The following is a 19,817-nucleotide window of genomic DNA, read 5'->3' on the forward strand; positions in this document are numbered from 1 at the left end:
ATGTAATATGTACAATATACACACTGCAAGTATATATAATGTAGTAACAGACACCTTCATAACAATATGTACAATATACACATTGCAAGTATATGTATAATGTAGTAGCAGACACCTTCATAATAATATGTAATATGTACAATATAAACACTGCAAGTATATATATATAATGTAGTAACAGACACCTTCATAACAATATGTACAATATACACACTGCAAGTATATATATAATGTAGTAACAGATACCTTCATAACAATATGTAATATGTACAATATACACACTGCAAGTATATATATAATGTAGTAACAGACACCTTCATAACAATATGTACAATATACACACTGCAAGTATATATATAATGTAATAACAGATACCTTCATAACAATATGTAATATGTACAATATACACACTGCAGGTATATATATCATGTAGTAACAGATACCTTCATAACAATATGTAATATGTACAATATACATACTGCAGGTATATATATCATGTAGTAACAGACACCTTCATAACAATATGTAATATGTACAATATACACACTGCAAGTATATATATAATGTAGTAACAGATACCTTCATAACAATATATAATATGTACAATATACACACTGCAAGTATATATATCATGCAGTAAAAGATACCTTCATAACAATATGTAATATGTACAATATACACACTGCAGGTATATATATCATGTAATAACAGATACCTTCATAACAATATGTAATATGTACAATATACACACTGCAGGTATATATATCATGTAGTAACAGACACCTTCATAACAATATGTAATATGTACAATATACACTCTGCAAGTATATATATAATGTAGTAACAGACACCTTCATAACAATATGTAATATGTACAATATTAACTGTATTTTGATCATTTTAATCATTTCCGGGACAGAATTTTTTTCTCGCACATTGATATTTGTTTCCACATCAGCGCACGTCTGACTTCTGACAACATGTGTGTTCCTACTTCCGGAAACAAATGCGTGTGCGTGGTGTAATCCTGGCAGACTTGGTAACAGACAACAAGATGACTCTATTTGCAACCAATAAGGATTCACAGCATTATACTTTTGAAGCTGAATATACCGCTGCTTCTAGAAGCGAGCACAAAGGAAGATTGAGACGTTGGAGCAGACAGAAGCCGGGAGAAGGGGATGATAGCGATTTTGAGCCTATAAATATGGAACTTGGAGCCAAGCTATTTCAACATAAATGGATTGCTTGCCCAAAATCAACAGGAAACGTCCCCGGCCAGCTGAACCATTGAGTGAGTCACTTTAATATTGGTCATGATGCACGCAGCACGTCATGCGTGTTAGTACAACTACCGTACATACACTGTCTGGTTAGAAATAATACTTTACCGATACTGTAATATGATTGTTCAGGTTTTTCACTCAGTACAGATTGGTGTCCTATTCCAGTGTTGTGTATCACAAACATGTTTTGTGTTAAGGTAAAGGTGGGACTTTTCACACTAAGTGTAGTGAAATTATCCTCTGCATTCTGACCCTTGTTCACCCCTTGGGAGGTGAGGGGAGCAGTGAGCAGCAGTGGTGGCCGCGCCCAGGAATCATTTATGGTGATTTAACCCCCAATTCCATCCTTTGATGCTCAGTGCCGAGCAAGGAGGTAACTCCCATTTTTATAGTCTTTAGTATGACTCGGCCGGGGTTTGAACTCACGACCTTCCAGTCTCAGGGCGGACACTCTAACCCAGGGGTCACCAACGCGGTGCCCGCAGGCACCAGGTCGCCCGTAACGACCAGATGAGTCGCCCGCTGGCCTGTTCTAAAAATAGCTCAAATAGCAGTACTTACCAGCGAGCGCCTTTATTTTTTTAATTGTATTTATTTACTAGCAAGCTGGTCTCGCTTTGCTCGACATTTTTAATTCTAAGAGAGACAAAACTCAAATAAAATTTGAAAAAACAAGAAAATATTTTAAAGACTTGGTCTTCACTTGTTTAAATAAATTCATTTAGTTTTTTACTTTGCTTCTTATAACTTTCAGAAAGACAATTTTAGAGAAAAAATACAACCTTAAAATTATTATGATTTTTAAACATATATATATATATACCATTTTACCTTTTAAATTCCTTCCTCTTCTTTCCTGACAATTTAAATCAATGTTCAAGTAAATGTGTTGTTTTTATTATAAAGAATAATAAATACATTTTAATTTAATTCTTCATTTTAGCTTCTGTTTTTTCGACCAAGAATATTTGTGAAATATTTCTTCAAACTTATGATTAAAATTCAAAAAAATGATTCTGGCAAATCTAGAAAATCTGTAGAATCAAATTTAAATCTTATTTCAAAGTCTTTTGAATTCCTTTAAAAATGTTGTTCTGGAAAATCTAGAAGAAATTTGTCTTTTTTAGAAATATAGCTTGGTCCAATTTGTTATATATTCTAACAAAGTGCAGATCGGATTTTAACCTATTTAAAACATGTCATCAAAAATATATATTTATTGTGAGAAATCATTAAGATGATCAGTGTTTCCACAAAGATTAATATAATTAATTATTAATACGCCCCCCGCGACCCCGAAAGGGAATAAGCGGTAGGAAATGGATGGATGGATGGATAATAACATATAGTTAAAGGTAAATTGAGAAAATTGGCTATTTCTTGCAATTTATTTAAGTGTGTATCAAACTGGGAGCCCTTCGCATTAATCAGTACCCAAGAAGTAGCTCTTCAGGTGTTGTTGTATCTTAATGCTTGCCGTAGTTAGATTTCACGGCTACTACGGAAGCACACTGATGTGTTACTATGATAAGAAAAAATGGTTCCTTAGTGTTCGTTCTCACAATAAAAATGTGGCTACAACTCGGTTATTATGCAGGTTACACAACATCAATGAAGTATTGTTGACGTTTTTTTGATTGTATTGTTAAAGTGATTGATTTCTCCCGTTAGCTGCCCTGCTAGCCACCGAGAACGGCCTAGTGGTTAGAGTGTCCGCTCTGAGATGGGTAGGTTGCGAGTCATACCAAAGACTATGAAAATGTGAGCCATTACCTCCCTGCTTGGCACTCAACATCCAAGGCTTGGAATTGAGGGTTAAATCACCAAAAAGTATTCCTGGGCGCGGCCACCGCTGCTGCTCACTGCCCCCGTCACCTCCTAGGGGTTGATCAAGGGTGATGGGTCAAAAGCAGAGAAGAACTTTGCCACATCTAGTGTGTGTGTGACTATCAATGGTGGATAAACTTTAACGAGCCATGATGATTGTGAACGATAGGGCAAAGTTCTCCAAAAAAGTGCAGTTCCCCTTTAAGTTGTATTTATTTTTTAGGAAACGTCAGACCAGTATCAACATGATGTTTTGTAAAACATCCGAACAACAGAAATGCCTTCATTACGTGTGTCGAAAAGAAACTTTAACATTTCAAAATATACAACAGTTTCTGGGAAAACTGGTCAAACTATGGGATTTTTCTCCATCACAATAACTCACCATCTACTCAATACAACTTTATAGCAGTTTATAGATTTAATAGATTGTAAGGTTCCCTTGTGAAATATTGCCAACATTTAAATAAAAACAAGTCTGGGCTCCTTCACGTAATTTATGGTCGAGGCATTTTATCAAGCTGACTCATATAATTTATTCCTGGATGTTAGAGAAAGTATGAGAATGTGTGAACTACTGCCTCCTCTTCTTTACTTATATAATAACTCTCCTGTTTTTCAAGATTTTTACACAGTCTGGATTTTTGGCTCTCTCTTATCTTCATGTCCGTCCATCTCTGTCACGTTATTCGCTCAAATCCCAGAACATGAAACTGTGCGCTCCTTTAATGAGCCCACGCTCCGAGTGTTGCGGAAATGAACAGAACGGGACCAGGAAAGAAGGACAAAAACTGCATTTACCGGTGGAAAAAAAATGCAAGTGTTGACGTGTACGGGCAAGCTGAGGAGACGTACTGCAGGCGACCAGGGGGGGCGTGGCCACCGGAGCGCCGCGGGGAACGCAGCTGAGCAGACTGCAAAATAAATGTATTAAAACATACTTTTGAATAATTATCCAATGAAAGTCATTTTTATTCTTATATATATAAAAAAAAGGTTTTAATTATTGGGCCCCAGAAAAAAGATAACTTTTCTCCTGTAGGTGCTTGAGCAATAGTTATTACATGTATACTTCACTAAGATTTGTATTTCAAATACTTAATACTGGTATCATATGTGTATATATTTTATCTGCCCAGGTAAAGGCAGATACCGTTATATGTTAAAATGCCAAATCGGTCGATCTGTTGTATCATACCGTATCAAACTTTATTTATAAGTCCCTTTCACAACAACCACAGATGAAAACAGAGGGCTTTACACCAAAGTACAAAAGCCAACATCAGTGAAGTTGTCACCTTGTGTAAATGCTAAATAAAAAGAGAATACAACAAATCCTTTTCAATTTATATTCATTTGAATAGACTGCAAAGACAAGATATTTCATCTTCACACTGACAAATGTTGTGATTTTTTGTGCAAATATTAGCTCATTTGGAATTTGATGCCTGCAACATGTTTCAAAAAAGCTAGCACAAGTGGCAAAAAAGACTGAGAAAGATGAGGAATGCTCATCAAACACTTATTTGGAACATCCCACAGGTGAAAGGGCTAGTTGGGAACAGGTGGGTGCCATGATTGGCTGTAAAATCAGCTTCCATGAAATGCTCAGTCGTTCACAAACCAGGACGGGGCGAGGGTCACCACTTCGTCAACAAATGCCTGAGCAAATTGTTTAGGAACAACATTTCTCAACAAGGACTTTAGGGATTTCACCATCTACGCTCCGTAATATCATCAAAAGGTTCAGAGAATGTGGAGAAATCACTGCACGTAAGCCATGATATTACACAACTTCCATCCCTCAGGCGCTACTGCACCAAAAAGCGACATCAGTGTGTAAAGGATATCACCACATGGGCTCAGGAACACTTCAGAAAACCACTGTCTGTAACTACAGTTGGTCGCTACATCTGTAAGTCCAAGTTAAAACTCTTATTATGTAAAGCCAACGCCATATATCAACAAAACGCAGAAAAGCTTTGCTGGGCCCGAGTTCATCTAAGATGGACTGATGCAAAGTGGAAAAGTGTTCCGCGGTCTGATGAGTCCAGATTTCAAATTGTTTTTGGAAACTGGACGTCATGTCCTCCGGAACAAAGAGGAAAAGAATCATCCGGATTGTTATAGGTGCAAAGTGTAAAAGGCAGCATGTGTGATGGTATGGGGGTGTATTAGTGGCCAAGGCATGGGTAACTTACACATCTGTGAAGGCACCATTAAGGCTGAATGGTACATACAGCTTTTGAAGCAACATATGTCGCCATTCAAGCAACGTTATCATGGACGCTCCTGCTTATTTCAGCTAGACAATGCCATGCCACGTGTTACAACAGCGTGGCTTCATAGTAAAAGAGTGCGGGTACTTTCCTGGCTTGCCTGTAGTCCAGACATTGAAAATGTGTGGTGCAATATGAAGGCTAAAATATGAGAAGAGAGATTGACTTAAGCTGTACATCAAGCATGAATAGGAAATATTTCCACTTCAAAAATGTGTCTCCTCAGTTCCCAAACCTTTACTGAGTGTTGTTAAAAGAAAAGGGCATGTAACACCCGTGTAAAAATGCCCCTCTGGCAACTGTTTTGCAATGTCTTGCAAAACAATGATGATTAATGATTATTTGCCAAAAAATACCAAAGTTTGTCAGTGTGAACATGAAATATCTTGTCGTTGTAGTCTATTCAATTGAATATAAGTTGAAAACGATTTGTTGTATTCTCTTTTTGTATACTATTTACACAAGGTGACAACTTCACTGCTTTTGGCTTTCGTATGTAAAACCAAACATTATAAGCACATAACAAATAACACATTAATTAGAGATTAAAATAGTTGCATGAAATAAAAGATACAGTGAGTCGGAATAAAAAATGAGTTCAAAGTCTCGTTCTGGGTTAAAAGTCAATAAATAATAAAAAGTGGGTTTTAAACGTGGATTTAACCAAAGTGTGCTGCTCGGTGGCTTTGGTCATTCACATTGTTCACTGGTGGGTGGAAAAAAGGATTATACACATGTTTAACAGACAAATTAACATTTTACTGTGTGTTGTGTATATAAAGTGTGGAGTGGGACGAGTGACTCCGTCATGTGACATGTTCACTAAAAATAGGTTAATATTATCGGGGTGCATCAGAGGTATGTTCTATCAATGTTAGCGGGGGATATTTGAAAAACCTTTCCCGGCGTGGACGTGTTCTGTGCAGGCAGCTGACGTTCACTTTGCTGGAGGAGTCTTACAAGCACAAACTTGGCGCCGGTTTTGTTTACACCGCCACTCAACATGCGAAGGCTATTTACACATAACTTTTTACAAAACCCGTTTCCATTTGAGTTGGAAAATTGTGTTAGATGTAAATATAAACGGAATACAATGATATGCAAATCCTTTTCAACCCATATTCAGTTGAATGCACTACAAAAACAAGATGTTTGATGTTCAAACTCATAAACTTTATTTTTTATTTTTGCAAATAATAATTACCTTAGAATGTCATGGCTGCAACACGTGCCAAAGTAGTTGGGAAAGGGCATGTTCACCACTGTGTTACATCACCTTTTCTTTTAACAACACTCAATAAACGTTTGGGAACTGAGGAAACTAATTATTGAAGCTTTGAAAGTGGAATTCTTTCCCATTCTTGTTTTATGTAGAGCTTCAGTCATTCAACGCTGTCGTATTTTACGCTTCATAATGCGTCACACATTTTCCATGGGAGACAGGTCTGGACTGCAGGCGGGCCAGGAAAGTACCCGCACTCTTTTTTTTACGAAACCACGCTGTTGTAACACGTGCTGAATTGTCTTGCTGAAAAAAGCAGGGGCGCCCATGAAAAAGACGGCGCTTAGATGGCAGCATATGTTGTTCCAAAACCTGTATGTACCTTTCAGCATTAATGGTGCCTTCACAGATGTGTAAGTTACCCATGCCTTGGGCACTAATGCACCCCCATACCATCACAGATGTTGGCTGTTAACCTTTTCGTCGATAACAGTCTGGATGGTTCGCTTCCCCTTTGGTCCGGATGACACGATGTCGAATATTTCCAAAAACAATTTGAAATGTGCACTCGTCAGACCACAGAACACTTTTCCACTTTGCATCAGTCCATCTTAGATGTTGATAAAAGGGTTTCGCTTTGCATAGTAGAGCTTTAACTTGCACTTACAGATGTAGCGACGAACTGTATTTAGTGACAGTGGTTTTCTGAAGTGTTTTTCATCAGTGCAGTCTGAGGGATCGAAGGTCACGGTCATTCAATGTTGGTTTCCGGCCATGCCGCTTACGTGGAGTGATTTTTCCAGATTCTCTGAACCTTTTGATGATATTATGGAGCGTAGATGTTGAAATCCCTAAATTTCTTGCAATTGCACTTTGAGAAACGTTGTTCTTGTACTGTTCGACTATTTGCTCACGCAGTTGTGGACAAAAGGGTGTACCTCGCCCCATCCTTTCTTGTGAAAGACTGAACCTTTTTTGGGTAGCTGCTTTTATACCCAATCATGGCACCCACCTGTTCCCAATTAGCCTGCACACCTGTGGGATGTTCCAAATAAGTGTTTGATAAGCATACCTCAACTTTATCAGTATTTATTGCCACCTTTCCCAACTTCTTTGTCACGTGTTGCTGGCATCAAATTCTAAAATTAATAATTATTTGCAAAAAACAAAAAATGTTTATGAGTTTGAACATCAAATATGTTGTCTTTGTTGCATATTCAACTGAATATGGGTTGAAAAGGATTTGCAAATCATTGTATTCCGTTTATATTTACATCTAACACAATTTCCCAACTCATATGGAAACGGGGTTTGTACATTGAGACGGCTTCTCCGTAGCTTCTGCTCGGAAGCGCCAAAGGAAGCATTTGCGGATGGGTGTGTCACATTTGTGGATGGGTGTGTCATATTTGTGGATGGGTGTGTCATATTTGTGGATGGGTGCGTCATATTTGTGGACGGGTGTGTCACATTTGTGGATAGGTGTGTCACATTTGTGGATAGGTGTGTCACATTTGTGGATGGGTGTGTCACATTTGTGGATGCGTGTCACATTTGTGGATGGGTGTGTCACATTTGTGGATGGGTGTGTCATATTTGTGGATGGGTGTGTCATATGTGTGGATGGGTGTGTCACATTTGTGGATAGGTGTGTCACATTTGTGGATAGGTGTGTCACATTTGTGGATGGGTGTGTCATATTTGTGGATGGGTGTGTCATATTTGTGGATGGGTGTGTCACATTTGTAGATAGGTGTGTCACATTTGTGGATGGGTGTGTAATATTTGTGGATGGGTGTGTCACATTTGTGGATTCGTGTGACACATTTGTAGATGGGTGTGTCACAATTGTGGATGGGTGTGTCATATTTGTGGATGGGTGTGTCATATTTGTGGATGGTTGTGTCACATTTGTGGATGCGTGTGTCACATTTGTGGATGGTGTGTCACAGTTGTGGATGAGTGTGTCACATTTGTGGATGGTGTGTCACATTTATGGATGCGTGTGTCACATTTGTGGATGGGTGTGTCACATTTGTGGATGGGTGTGTCACATTTGTGGATGGGTGTGTCACATTTGTGGATGGGTGTGTCACATTTGTGGATGCGTGTGTCACATTTGTGGATGGGTGTGTCACATTTGTGGATGGGTGTGTCACATTTGTGGATGGGTGTGTCACATTTGTGGATGGGTGTGTCACATTTGTGGATGGGTGTGTCACATTTGTAGATGGGTGTGTCACATTTGTGGATGGGTGTGTCACATTTGTGGATAGGTGTGTCACATTTGTGGATGGGTGTGTCATATATCTGGATGGGTGTGTCACATTTGTGGATGGGTGTGTCACATTTGTGGATGGGTTTGTCACATTTGTGGATGGGTTTGTCACATTTGTGGATGGGTGTGTCACATTTGTGGATAGATGTCACATTTGTCACATTTGTGGATGCGTGTCACATTTGTGGATGGGTGTGTCACATTTGTGGATGGGTGTGTCACATTTGTGGATGGGTGTGTCATATTTGTGGATGGGTGTGTCATATGTGTGGATGGGTGTGTCACATTTGTGGATAGGTGTGTCACATTTGTGGATAGGTGTGTCATATTTGTGGATGAGTGTGTCATATTTGTGGATGGGTGTGTCACATTTGTAGATAGGTGTGTCACATTTGTGGATGGGTGTGTAATATTTGTGGATGGGTGTGTCACATTTGTGGATGGGTGTGTCACATTTGTGGATTCATGTGACACATTTGTAGATGGGTGTGTCACATTTGTGGATGGGTGTGTCATATTTGTGGATGGGTGTGTCATATTTGTGGATGGGTGTGTCACATTTGTGGATGCGTGTGTCACATTTGTGGATAGGTGTGTCACAGTTGTGGATGGGTGTGTCACATTTGTGGATGGTGTGTCACATTTGTGGATGCGTGTGTCACATTTGTGAATGGGTGTGTCACATTTGTGGATGGGTGTGTCACATTTGTGGATGGGTGTGTCACATTTGTGGATGGGTGTGTCACATTTTTGGATGGGTGTGTCACATATGTGGATAGGTGTGTCACATTTGTGGATGGGTGTGTCACATTTGTGAATAGGTGTGTCACATTTGTGGATGGGTGGGTCATATTTGTGGATGGGTGTGTCATATGTGTGGATGAGTGTGTCACATTTGTGGATGGGTGTGTCACATTTGTGGATAGGTGTGTCACATTTGTGGATGGGTGTGTCATATTTGTGGATAGGTGTGTCACATTTGTGGATGGCTGTGTCACATTTGTAGATAGGTGTGTCACATTTGTGGATGGGTGTGTCATATTTGTGGATGGGTGTGTCACATTTGTGGATGGGTGTGTCACATTTGTGGTTGGGTGTGTCACATTTGTGGATGGGTGTGTCACATTTGTGGATGGGTGTGTCACATTTGTGGATGGGTGTGTCACATTTGTGGATGGGTGTGTCACATTTGTGGATGCGTGTGTCACATTTGTGAATGGGTGTGTCACATTTGTGGATGGGTGTGTCACATTTGTGGATGGGTGTGTCACATTTGTGGATGGGTGTGTCACATTTGTGGATGGGTGTGTCACATTTGTAGATAGGTGTGTCACATTTGTGGATGGGTGTGTCACATTTGTGGATGGGTGTGTCACATTTGTGGATAGGTGTGTCACATTTGTGGATAGGTGTGTCACATTTGTGGATGGGTGTGTCATATATGTGGATGGGTGTGTCACATTTGTGGATGGGTGTGTCACATTTGTGGATGGGTTTGTCACATTTGTGGATGGGTTTGTCACATTTGTGGATGGGTGTGTCACATTTGTGGATAGATGTGTCACATTTGTGGATGGGTGTGTCACATTTGTGGATGGGTGTGTCACATTTGTGGATGGGTGTGTCACATTTGTGGATGGGTGTGTCACATTTGTGGATGGGTGTGTCACATTTGTGGATGGGTGTGTCATATTTGTGGATGGGTGTGTCACATTTGTGGATGGGTGTGTCACATTTGTGGATGGGCGTGTCACATTTGTGGATGGGCGTGTCACATTTGTGGATGGGTTTGTCATATATGTGGATGGGTGTGTCACATTTGTGGATGGGTGTGTCATATTTGTGGATGGGTGTGTCACATTTGTGGATGGGTGTGTCACATTTGTGGATGGGCGTGTCACATTTGTGGATGGGCGTGTCACATTTGTGGATGGGTTTGTCATATATGTGGATGGGTGTGTCACATTTGTGGATGGGTGTGTCACATTTGTGGATCGGTGTGTCACATTTGTGGATGGGTTCGTCACAATTCTGGATGGGTGTGTCACATTTCTGGATGGGTGTGTCACATTTCTGGATGGGTGTGTCACAGTACCTGGGTAGAGAGCGCGGCTGATCATGCCCGGGAGGACGATGAAGATGAAGGGCAGCAACTTAAGATAGGCGGCCAGGATGGAGGCTCCCTTCACGTGGCTCATGTTTTTGGCAGACAGCGACCGCTGGACAATTACCTGCAGACGGCAAAGAAATACTCAATTATAGCACATCGCCAAAAAATGGTAGCGCACTTTTGGCAGTTTGAGACAAGTAAGGAGGTCAGGACAGTGGAACCTCAGTTTACAAATCTACGTAATTCAAAAAGTTTGTATAGTGAAGGAAATTTGTCAATAAGAAACAATGTTAATATAAATAATGGCTTCCAGGCTTTGACAAAAGTCCGTATTTTAGTAAGGGTTTGTACACTTTGAACTAGTGTTGTACGGTATATCGGATTTAGTATACTACCGCGATACTAATGAATCATATTCGATACTATACCGCCTGTAAAAAGTACCAGTCATGCTTCACTACACAGCCTAGGAGGATACAATAGTTCACCACCATCACAATGTCAACAAATGCCATGGGTGGATCTACACGTGACATCCACTGTAATGATACCAAGTACAATAGTGTATCTAGTCAATACTACTATGATTACATCTGTATTTTTTAAAGTCATAAAATCTTATTTCCTTTTTAAAAAAAATCATATTATATTCATAAACTCAGGAAATATGTCCCTGGACACATGAGGACTTTGAATATGACCAAAGTATGATCCTGTAACTACTTGGTATCAGATCCATACCTGAATTTGTGGTATCATCCAAAACTAATGTCAAGTATCAAAGAAGAGAAGAATAAGTGATTATTACATTTTAACAGAAGTGTAGATAGAACATGTTGAAACAGAAAGTATTAACACTAAATGAACAAGTGGATCAATAGTCCATTTTTACAGTTTGTCCTTTATATTGTGTAGAAAATAATAGGTGTATAAATGACAATATGTTACTGCAGACTAACTAGGAGTCTCTGTTTGTTGACTTACTACTAAAAGACAAGTTGTCTAGTATGTTCAACATTTTATTTAAAGGGGAACATTATCATAAGTATAAGAGTATAAGAGTTAAAAACAATAAAAATCAGTTCCCAGTGGCTTGTTGTATTTTTTGAAGTTTTTTTCAAAATGTTACCGGTCCCGGAATATCTCTAAATAAAGCTTTAAAGTGCCTTATTTTCGCTATCTTCGAAACCACTATCCATTTCCCTGTGACGTCATACAGTGCTGCCAATACAAACAACATGGCGGTTACCACAGCAAGATATAGCGACATTAGCTCGGATTCAGACTCTGATTTCCGCGGTTTAAGCGATTCAACAGATTACGCATGTATTGAAACAGATGGTCGGAGTATGGAGGCAGATAGCGAAAACGAAATTGAAGAAGAAATTGAAGCTATTGAGTGAATAGCTATTGACGCTATTCGGCCATAGCGTGGGTGTACCTAATGAAGTGGCCCATAGCATGGCTGCCTTATTAGCATCGCCGGTAAAATGTGTGGACCGAACGATCAGGACTTTCGCATCTTGTGACACTGGAGCAACTTAAATCCGTCGATTGGTAAGTGTTTGTTTCGCATTGAATGTGGGTATCTAGTTTCAAATGGACATACAGCTAGCGTAAATAGCATGTTAGCATCGATTAGCGTAGCATGTTAGCATCGATTAGCTGGCAGTCATGCCGTGACCAAATATGTCTGATTAGCACATAAGTCAACGACATCAACAAAACTCACCTTTGTGATTTCGTTGACTTAATCGTTGCAAATGCATCTGCAGGTTATCCATACATCTCTGTGTCATGTCTGTCTTAGCATCGCCGGTCAAATGGGAAGACACTTTGGTACATTCAATGGGGGTCTGGCGGCAGATTTCTTGCCAGTGGTGCAATTTGAATCCCTCCCTGTTAGTGTTGTTACACCCTCCGACAACACACCGACGAGGCATGATGTCTCCAAGGTTCCAAAAAATAGTCGAAAAAAGGGAAAATAACAGAGCTGAGACCCGGTGTTTGTAATGTGAAAATAAATATGGCGGGTGTGTTACCTCGGTGACGTCACGTTCTGACGTCATCGCTAAAAGACCGATAAACAGAAAGGCGTTTAATTTGCCAAAATTCACCCATTTAGAGTTCGGAAATCGGTAAAAAAAAATACATGGTCTTTTCTCTGCAACATCAAGGTATATATTGACGCTTGTATAGGTTTGGTGATAATGTTCCCCTTTAAGGACTAAAATGAAAAAATAAACATATGTTTAGTAAGATTTTTTTAAATAAAGCCAACAATTCCATTTGTAGACCGGATGTAAAAGAGAAATAAGAAGTGTGTGTGTATGTTTAGCTGTTCCAGATGTCCAGGTCCCCAGGTCGGGATGGCAGGCCCAGGGGCCCCAAAGTGGTCATCGCCAAACCAGGAAGTTACCACCGCCCCCAGCGAGCAGCGGGCCCTGTGATTGGAGGACATCGCTACTGGCAGGCACACAGGATGCAGCCTGAGCCCGCCCTGGCAGGACCCCACGCCCGCTCTGGACGCTCGCCACAGCGCCCCGGTCTGGGCTTCAAGAAGACGGCTCACACCTCCTCCCAGTCGCCTTCAGGGCCCGCTCACTCCAAGATGAGCAGTTTGCGACTTTTAAAGACCCGGGGGACGGCCGTCTCGCAGAAGAAGTCCTCGCAAAACAGCAAAGCTTCCAGGTAGAAATGTTGGCCACACGCACTTCAGGAGGTATGTTGTTTACTTCTCATGTTCTTTACTTCTCATCTTCTTTACTTCTCATCTTCTTTACTTCTCATCTTCTTTACTTCTCATCTTGTTGTCAGGAGTGTAGATATCATCATGTTCATCTGGACTTTAGCACTGTAAACTAAACAATTTAGTCCGACTGGAACCACTGTGATTGGTTGCTGACCTGGTGGGGGCGGGGCTATTACCATATTTGGACTTGTTGACTTGTACAGATGTGGAGGTGTTTGGGGACCAAAAGTGAATATTATTAATAAAAGATGAGATTTTTGCTGAAACCTGACTTAAGTCTGCTAAAAGCGACCGAACGAGGTTTAGTTTGTCTGTCTGCTTGGATGAAAAAAGGCACAAAACAGAGTGCATGCTGGGTATAGCGGGGGTGTTCAAAGTGCGGCCCATTCTAATTCTAATATTAGCATGACATCAGAACCCCGAGTGGGACAAGCGGTAGGAAATGAATGGATGGATGGATGGAGCTTTTTTGGGCAAACTTTGCAGCATCAAATATGTTGTTACTCAACGAATGTTACCTGTTAGCATGCTAAAGCTAGTAGGCTCGATTTAAAAAAAAAATGTTTTTTATGTATCGTTAAACACCAGTGTCATATGTTGGTAATTGATGTAAGTATGCTAACGTTATCTTGCCAGCATTTTTTTTTTTTTTTACATATCTTTGAGGCGTACATCGTAAAGTAATATATTTTGGTACTTAAAGCATGTTACAGTTGGTATTTTAGCATGCTAACATTAGCACGCTAGCTGTTTTTTGGCTAATTTATCAGGTATTCACCTCAGCGTCAAATATGTTGTTACTCGACGAATGTTACTTGTTAGCATGCCAAAGCTCGTAAGCTCGTGTTTCTTAATTTTATATATATATTAGGGGTGGGCAACTTAATGCGTTAATTACGAGTTAACTCATCAATCTATTAACGCCGACAATTATTTTATCGCACATTTGCCTGTTGTTTACATGCTTTTATTTTGTTAACGCCTTTTCTTAAAGGGGAACATTATCACAATTTCAAAAGGGTTAAAAACAATAAAAATCAGTTCCCAGTGGCTTGTTGTATTTTTTAAATTTTTTTTCAAAATTTTACCGGTCTCGGAATATCCCTAAATAAAGCTTTAAAGTGCCTTATTTTCGCTATCTTCGAAACCACTATCCATTTCCCTGTGACGTCACACAGTGCTGCCAATGTAAACAAACAATGGGAATAGCACAGCAAGATATAGTGACATTAGCTCGGATTCAAACTCGGATTTCAGCGACTTAAGCGATTCAACGGATTACGAATGTATTGAAACAAATGGTTAGAGTATGAAAGAATTGAAGCTATTGAGCGAATAGCTATTGACGCTATTCATAGCCATAGCATGGCCGAATAGCTGCGTTAGCATCGCCGGTAAAATGTGCGGACCAAACGATCAGGACTTTCGCATCTTTTGACACTGGAGCAACTTAAATCCGTCTATTGGTGTTTTTTTCGCATTAAATGTGGGTGGAAAGAAACGTAATATAGTTGCAAATGCATCTACAGGTTATCCATACATCTCTGTGCCATGTCTGCTTCAGCACCGCCGGTAAATAGCATGCCAAAGCATCGATTAGCATCGATTAGCGTAGCATGTTAGCATCGATTAGCTGGCAGTCAACATCAACAAAACTCACCTTTGTGATTTCGTTGACTATCGTTGCAAATGCATTTGCAGGTTATCCATACATCTCTGTGTCATGTCTGCCTTAGCATCGCCGGTAAAATGTGGAGACACTTTGGCACATTCAATGGGGATCTGGCGGCAGATTTCTTGCCAGTGGTGCAACTTGAATCCCTCCCTGTTAGTGTTGTTACACCCTCCGACAACACACCGACGGGGCATGATGTCTCCAAGGTTCCAAAAAATAGTCAAAAAAACGGAAAATAATAGAGCTGAGACCCGGTGTTTGTAATGTGTAGAAAATGAAAATGGCGGGTGTGTTACCTCGGCGACGTCACATTCTGACGTCATCCCCTCCAGCGCGATAAACAGAAAGGGGTTTCATTCGCCAAAATTCGCCCATTTAGTGTTCGGAAATCGGTTAAAAAAATAGATGGTCTTTTTTCTGCACCATCAAGGTATATATTGACGCTTACATAGGTCTGGTGATAATGTTCCCCTTTAAGAAGATGGCGACGCCCGGACGGGCTTCAGCGTCGAGGGGCTCTTGGTAAAGATGGAACATTTGGCAAAAATACCTGACAATTCTGCAAATTTCATGGCTGGCTTACAGCGTGGTCACTCCGGGATCACTTACGACCGCCAGACAATTCTGAATGTGGATAGATCGGGCCGTTTTGGACTGAATGACGCGTGCTTGCTAGACCGGCTAGCTAGCATGGGAATACTTTGCCGGCTACATCCAGCGGCCTGTGAAGCAGCGGACTATATGTGTTGTGTGTCTATTTATGAATAATGCAGACGAGGCGTATTGGCTGAGTTCTTAACGTTTACTTTCAGAGCGTGCATATCACAACATACAAGATGCCGCCATGGCGACACAACCTATACCAGGCTACCGCGCATGCTCATCATTCCTGTTGCATGCTGGGTAGGGTAGTTCTTTTTTTCCCTGGCTCATAACATCACAATATAGTACCATGTATATGATGTGTTCAGTTTATCAAAGCACCAAGTAAACAATCGGAAAATTCCCATCATATCAATTCCTAGATATGGTCGTAATTATTTTAAGTGCACTACGCAGAATAAACACAACATTATTGACATTGCTACTACGGATAATTTGATCAAAAATTCCCTAAAACAGCCCACTACTTATAATATAGGTTTTTTAAACATAAGATCCCTGATAAAATAAATGTTTCTGCTGTTACCTCAGAAATTGCCTGTTCGGATGTTATGATTGTGGCTCAAAGATTTGTATGTAGATTATATTTATTTTCCATAACAAACAGGATAACTTAAATACCCTGGCAGTGGCAATAAGCTTAAATGTTTGTATTTACATTTTTTGAGTTGATTTTCCTAAAATATGCTATTTAACTGCTACTGTTTAACAAGGACTGATTTAAATTGTGTTTGCACAACAAATGTTTTGGCGCTTTTGTTCATGTGGGAGAATATTCCAATATAGGTGCACTACACACTACTTTTGAATTCATTATTGGGCTTTGCGTATACAATGCAGTTAATAGCGATTAATCGGAGAAGTGAAGTGAAGTGAATTGTATTTATATAGCGCTTTTCTCTAGTGACTCAAAGCGCTTTACATAGTGACACCCAATATCTAAGTTACATTTAAACCAGTGTGGGTGGCACTGGGAGCAGGTGGGTAAAGTGTCTTGCCCAAGGACACAACGGCAGTTACTAGGATGGCGGAAGCGGGAATCGAACCTGCAACCCTCAAGTTGCTGGCACAGCCACTTTACCAACCGAGCTATGCCGCAACAATAGAGAAATAGTGCGATTAACTTTGATTAAAATTTTTAAACGTTGCACAGCCCTAATATATATATATATATATATATATATATATATATATATATATATATATATATAGTTATACACCAGTGCCATATGTTGGTAATTGATGTAAGTATGCTAACATTATCTTGTTAGCATTTTTTTTACATATTTTTAAGGCATACATCGCAATGTAATATATTTTGATACTTAAAGCATGTTACAGTTAGTATTTTAGCATGCTATCATTGGCATGCTAGGTTGTTTTTTTTTAAGTTAAATCTTCAGGTATACACCTCAGCGTCAAATATGTTACTCGACGAATGTTACCTGTTAGCATGCTAAAGCTAGTTGGCTGGATTTTTTTTAGCAAATGTTATAGTTAAACATCAGTGCCATATTTTGGTAATTGATGTAAGTATGCTAATGTTAGCATCAGGTAAACACCTCAGTGTCATATATCTTGGTATTTCACTAATATTAACTGTAGACATGCTATTGTTAGCATGTTAGCATTTTTAACAAATCTTTGTGGTGTCCATGGCAGAGGAATGTACTTTGATACTTGACGCATGCTACAGTTGGTATTTTAGCATTTTTTTAAGCTAAATTATCAGGTATACGCCTCACCGTTATGTAGTTTGGAATTTGACTGATTCTAGCTGTAGGCATGCTATTGTTAGCATAGCACGGTTAGCATGCTTGTTTTTATGGCTCATTTTGCTCATATTTTTTATGCTATCTGATGTAGCGTGCTAACTGTTTCAGTTTGGCTTAGGCTCTTCAGCGCTCACACAAAATGTCAAGTGAAGCTACATTTTCTTTGAAAAACATTTTTATGTGGAACTTCTTTTGAAGGTGAAAAGGACTAATTTGATTGGTCAGTCTGGGACCGTCTGTGGAAAAGGTTTTGGGAAGCCACGATCTCGTATCTCAACTTCTAGCCAACGTTTTCCTCGGTCTAGAGTGGGTCCGTGTTCCTCCCCCAGCAGGTGTGCGGACGTACCTGGTCAGTGCACCAGTACCAGGTGGCCAGGATGGTCAGCCCCAACGTCATGCCGGGCCAGGGCAAGTCTCCAGTGACGGCGTCTCGGAACAGGTGCATGGCGTCCTGGCGAGGCAGGTGGCAGGTGCTGTTGGGAATGATCTTGCTGGGCACGGCCATACGGTAAACACGCTCCAAGTTGCTGTAGCCGCCGATCTTGTTAAAAGCTGCCGGTGGAAAAAAACCCACGTCAGCCATTCTTGCTGCAGATTGTCATGGAGAGAACACACCCACCCGTGATGGTGAGGATAATGGCTCCCACGATCATCACCAACGTCTGGAGAGTGTCCGTGTAGATGACGGCCGCCAGGCCACCTGAGAGGGAAAAGAGAAGGCCGCCATGTTGGTGCCACACTAACACTACAGGTGTGGTGAAGAACCCAGACTCCTGAACTACGTTTCTATTCATGGACATTGTTCATTGCTGCTGAGCACTGTAGGAGAGCCGCCATCTTGGTCAGGGCAACACTGCCAGTGCAGTACATGGTCAACAATGAAGACGTGTCATGGATGCAGCTTGTCTTTTGGATTGGTCATCTTTTTTAAATCAATTGGCACAGCTGTCACATTCGGGGCCATTTTACATGGCCCCACACATCATTTAAAGTGGCTCCACACATCATTTCATGTGGTCTGCCACATCATTTCATGGGATCCATCACTTGATTTTATGTGGTACGCCACATCATTTAAAGTGGCCCGCCACGTCATTTAATGACCTCTTTATGTGGTGTGCCACGTCATTTTATGGTATCCATCACTTTATTTTATGTGGTGTGCCAATTCATTTAATGTGGTCTGCCACCTGTTTTTATGTGGTCTGCCACGTTATTTTATGGGATCCATCACTTTATAATATGCGATAGGCCACATCAATTAATGTGGCCCGCCACATCATTTTACGTGGCCCGCCATCTCAATTTATGCTGCCCGCCACATCATTTTATGTGATCAATCATTCAATTTGATGTGGTTAGTCACATCATTTAAGGTGGCCCGCCACATCATTCTATGTAAGCCGTCACGTCATTTAATCTGGCCTGCCACATCATTTAATGTGGGTCTGCAGCATCATTTTATGGTACCTATCACTTTATTTTATGTGGTGTGCCACGTCATTTAAAGTTGCTAGCCACATCATTTTACGTGGCCTGACACACCATTTGTATACAGTGGCCTGTTTGTCATCTTATCTGGTCCGCCACATCATTTTATGTAAGCAATCACTTTATTCTATGTGGCCTGCCATGTCATTATATGTGGCCCACCAATTCAATTTATGCTGTCTGCCACATCATTTTATGTGATCAATCATTCAATTTGACGTGGTCAGTCACATCATTTAAAGTGGCCCGCCCGCCACATCATTCTATGTAAGCCGTAACATCATTTAAAGTGGCCTGCCACGTCATTTAATGTGGGTTTGCAGCATCATTTTATGGTATCTATCACTGTATTTTACGTGGTCCGACACACCATTTGTATACAGTGGCCTGTTTGGCATCTTATGTGGTCCGGCACATCATTTTATGTAAGCAATCGCTTTATTCTACGTGGCCCGCCAC

General features: G+C 40.4%; 2 protein-coding genes across 6 annotated transcripts in view; one reads left to right on the forward strand and one right to left on the reverse strand.

Moving 5' to 3' along the window:
• The window catches only part of slc5a10 (solute carrier family 5 member 10), a 117,313-nt gene that overhangs the window by 76,138 nt on the left and 21,358 nt on the right, over nt 1–19,817 (reverse strand). For both annotated transcript variants that reach the window (XM_061880585.1, XM_061880586.1), the window contains 3 exons: nt 18,487–18,567; nt 18,214–18,419; nt 10,988–11,123 (listed from right to left, as the gene is read on the reverse strand). In XM_061880585.1, coding sequence (XP_061736569.1) covers nt 10,988–11,123; nt 18,214–18,419; nt 18,487–18,567 — 423 coding nt within the window. The remainder of the gene's footprint in view (nt 1–10,987; nt 11,124–18,213; nt 18,420–18,486; nt 18,568–19,817) is intronic.
• fam83gb (family with sequence similarity 83 member Gb) overlaps nt 1–19,817 on the forward strand; it is a 55,632-nt gene that overhangs the window by 34,850 nt on the left and 965 nt on the right. The window contains exons 5-7 of one of the 4 annotated variants that reach the window (XR_009803103.1): nt 13,341–13,724; nt 18,200–18,375; nt 18,462–19,817. The exon at nt 18,462–19,817 is cut by the window's right edge and continues 965 nt beyond it. Coding sequence is in view for 3 of the 4 variants with exons in the window: in XM_061880584.1 (XP_061736568.1) it covers nt 13,341–13,697 (357 nt within the window). In the remaining variant the exon portion in view is untranslated. Of the gene's footprint in view, nt 1–13,340; nt 14,021–18,199 lie in introns of those variants that run through there. The other 3 variants (XM_061880584.1, XM_061880583.1, XM_061880582.1) reach the window with 3 other exon arrangements.

The sequence above is a fragment of the Nerophis ophidion genome, linkage group LG20 (assembly GCF_033978795.1).
Source record: "Nerophis ophidion isolate RoL-2023_Sa linkage group LG20, RoL_Noph_v1.0, whole genome shotgun sequence".
Lineage (NCBI taxonomy): Eukaryota > Metazoa > Chordata > Actinopteri > Syngnathiformes > Syngnathidae > Nerophis > Nerophis ophidion.